Here is a 1,411-nt window from a genome sequence, read left to right as displayed (position 1 = left end):
CCAGAACCAGGTCTGGACCAGAACCAGGTCTGGACCAGAACCAGACTTGGATCAGAAACCAGGTCTGGACCTGTGTGGTTCTGCTCCATCAGTCGCCTGGTTGGTTCAGGTTAACAGGATTTCTGCAGCAGCGCCCCCTGCTGGTGGCTCCACACCATCGGAGCAACACGTTGACCCGGTACTGACCGGGCCCGGCGGGTCCGATTGGTTCCGTACCTGATGCTGATGCACTGATGAATGCGACAGAACGTCTCAAAGATGAAGAGCCGCGCGTTCTCGATGAAATCCTCCAGGCAAGCAACCAGGAAGAAATCGTTGACCAGAACCTGGAAGATACCGGCGGGTCCGATCGGATCAATCAGACCGATCAGATCGATCAGACCGATCAGATCGATCAGACCGATTAGATCGATCAGACCGATCAGATCAATCTGATCGGTCAGATTAACAGCAAATGGCTTCAAAACAACAATAAACTCGATTCATGATCCAGTGAAACTTTTCGGCTTTAATCGTTTCCAACCGAAATTCCTGAATATAATCTGATAGATTATTGATTAATTGATGAAATATCTGAGCTCAGTTTTCTCTGCCCTCCAGCAGGAAGCAGTTCTGAATCTTCTCAGATTACTCAGGTTAGTGACAGGATGACCAGCAGGAGGCGCCAAACTCGTTCTCCAACATGCTGCCCCCTTCAGGCGGAGGAGGCATCATGCTGCGGGACCAGAGCTAACCAGAGTTAGCATTAAGCGTGTTTTCATCGCAGCAGCATCGATCCTTCAGGATGTTAACGACTCGTCTCTCTGCTCCCTCCCAGTCGCCTGCTGACCTGTGAACGGGAGGAAGAGCGCCCAAATAAGGGCGTGCAGCGCTCTGCTGCAGCATCGTCTTTATAAAGCCTTAAGCAGCCACAGCTGGAGCAAAGTGCTGAGCATCTGAGATAAGAAAGAATCAAAATAAAGTCACAAACCGACACAGAGGAGGCTGAACGCCAGGCGGCCATCTTTAAAAACACACTCACCGACTCACACTCCCTCAGCTTCCTCTGAGCGCTGTCGAAGTCAAAGTTCACATAGAGACACTCCACGAACTCTGTGATCGGGTCCTTGTACGTGTACGACTCCTGGACCAGAGACGAAACCAGTTAACCCAGTACCTGGCGGCCCACCTCTCAGAATAAACCAGTTCACCCAGTAACTGGAGGCCTACCTGCTGGATGACCTTCACCAGGTCCTTCAGAACCTGCCGGCGCTTTCGCACGTCCTTGTTGGTGATGACGGCGGTGGTGAGGTAGCGCAGCATATGAGGACACATGGTCTGGATGGCGTTCAGGTACCTGGAACAGAGAGACAGTCAGCTGCTGCTCCCCTCCCGGCCTGCGGGGGCGCTGTGACTCAGAGACAGTCAGCTG

At 52.6% G+C, this 1,411-nt stretch overlaps 1 protein-coding gene across 3 annotated transcripts in view; it reads right to left on the bottom strand.

Annotated features, from left to right (window-relative positions):
* Positions 1-53: 53 nt before the first annotated feature.
* Positions 54-1,411, bottom strand: part of eif3eb (eukaryotic translation initiation factor 3, subunit E, b) — a 7,496-nt gene continuing 6,138 nt past the window's right edge. The window contains exons 8-10 of one of the 3 annotated variants that reach the window (XM_008402429.2): positions 1,210-1,336; positions 1,022-1,123; positions 54-326 (exon numbers count right to left, since the gene is read on the bottom strand). In XM_008402429.2, coding sequence (XP_008400651.1) covers positions 111-326; positions 1,022-1,123; positions 1,210-1,336 — 445 coding nt within the window. In that variant the 3' untranslated portion in view covers positions 54-110. Of the gene's footprint in view, positions 327-488; positions 936-1,021; positions 1,124-1,209; positions 1,337-1,411 lie in introns of those variants that run through there. The other 2 variants (XM_008402430.2, XM_017303255.1) reach the window with 2 other exon arrangements.

Source organism: Poecilia reticulata, unplaced genomic scaffold, assembly GCF_000633615.1.
Source record: "Poecilia reticulata strain Guanapo unplaced genomic scaffold, Guppy_female_1.0+MT scaffold_232, whole genome shotgun sequence".
NCBI classification, from domain to species: Eukaryota; Metazoa; Chordata; class Actinopteri; order Cyprinodontiformes; family Poeciliidae; genus Poecilia; species Poecilia reticulata.
This window is presented reverse-complemented; position numbering and strand designations above follow the sequence as displayed.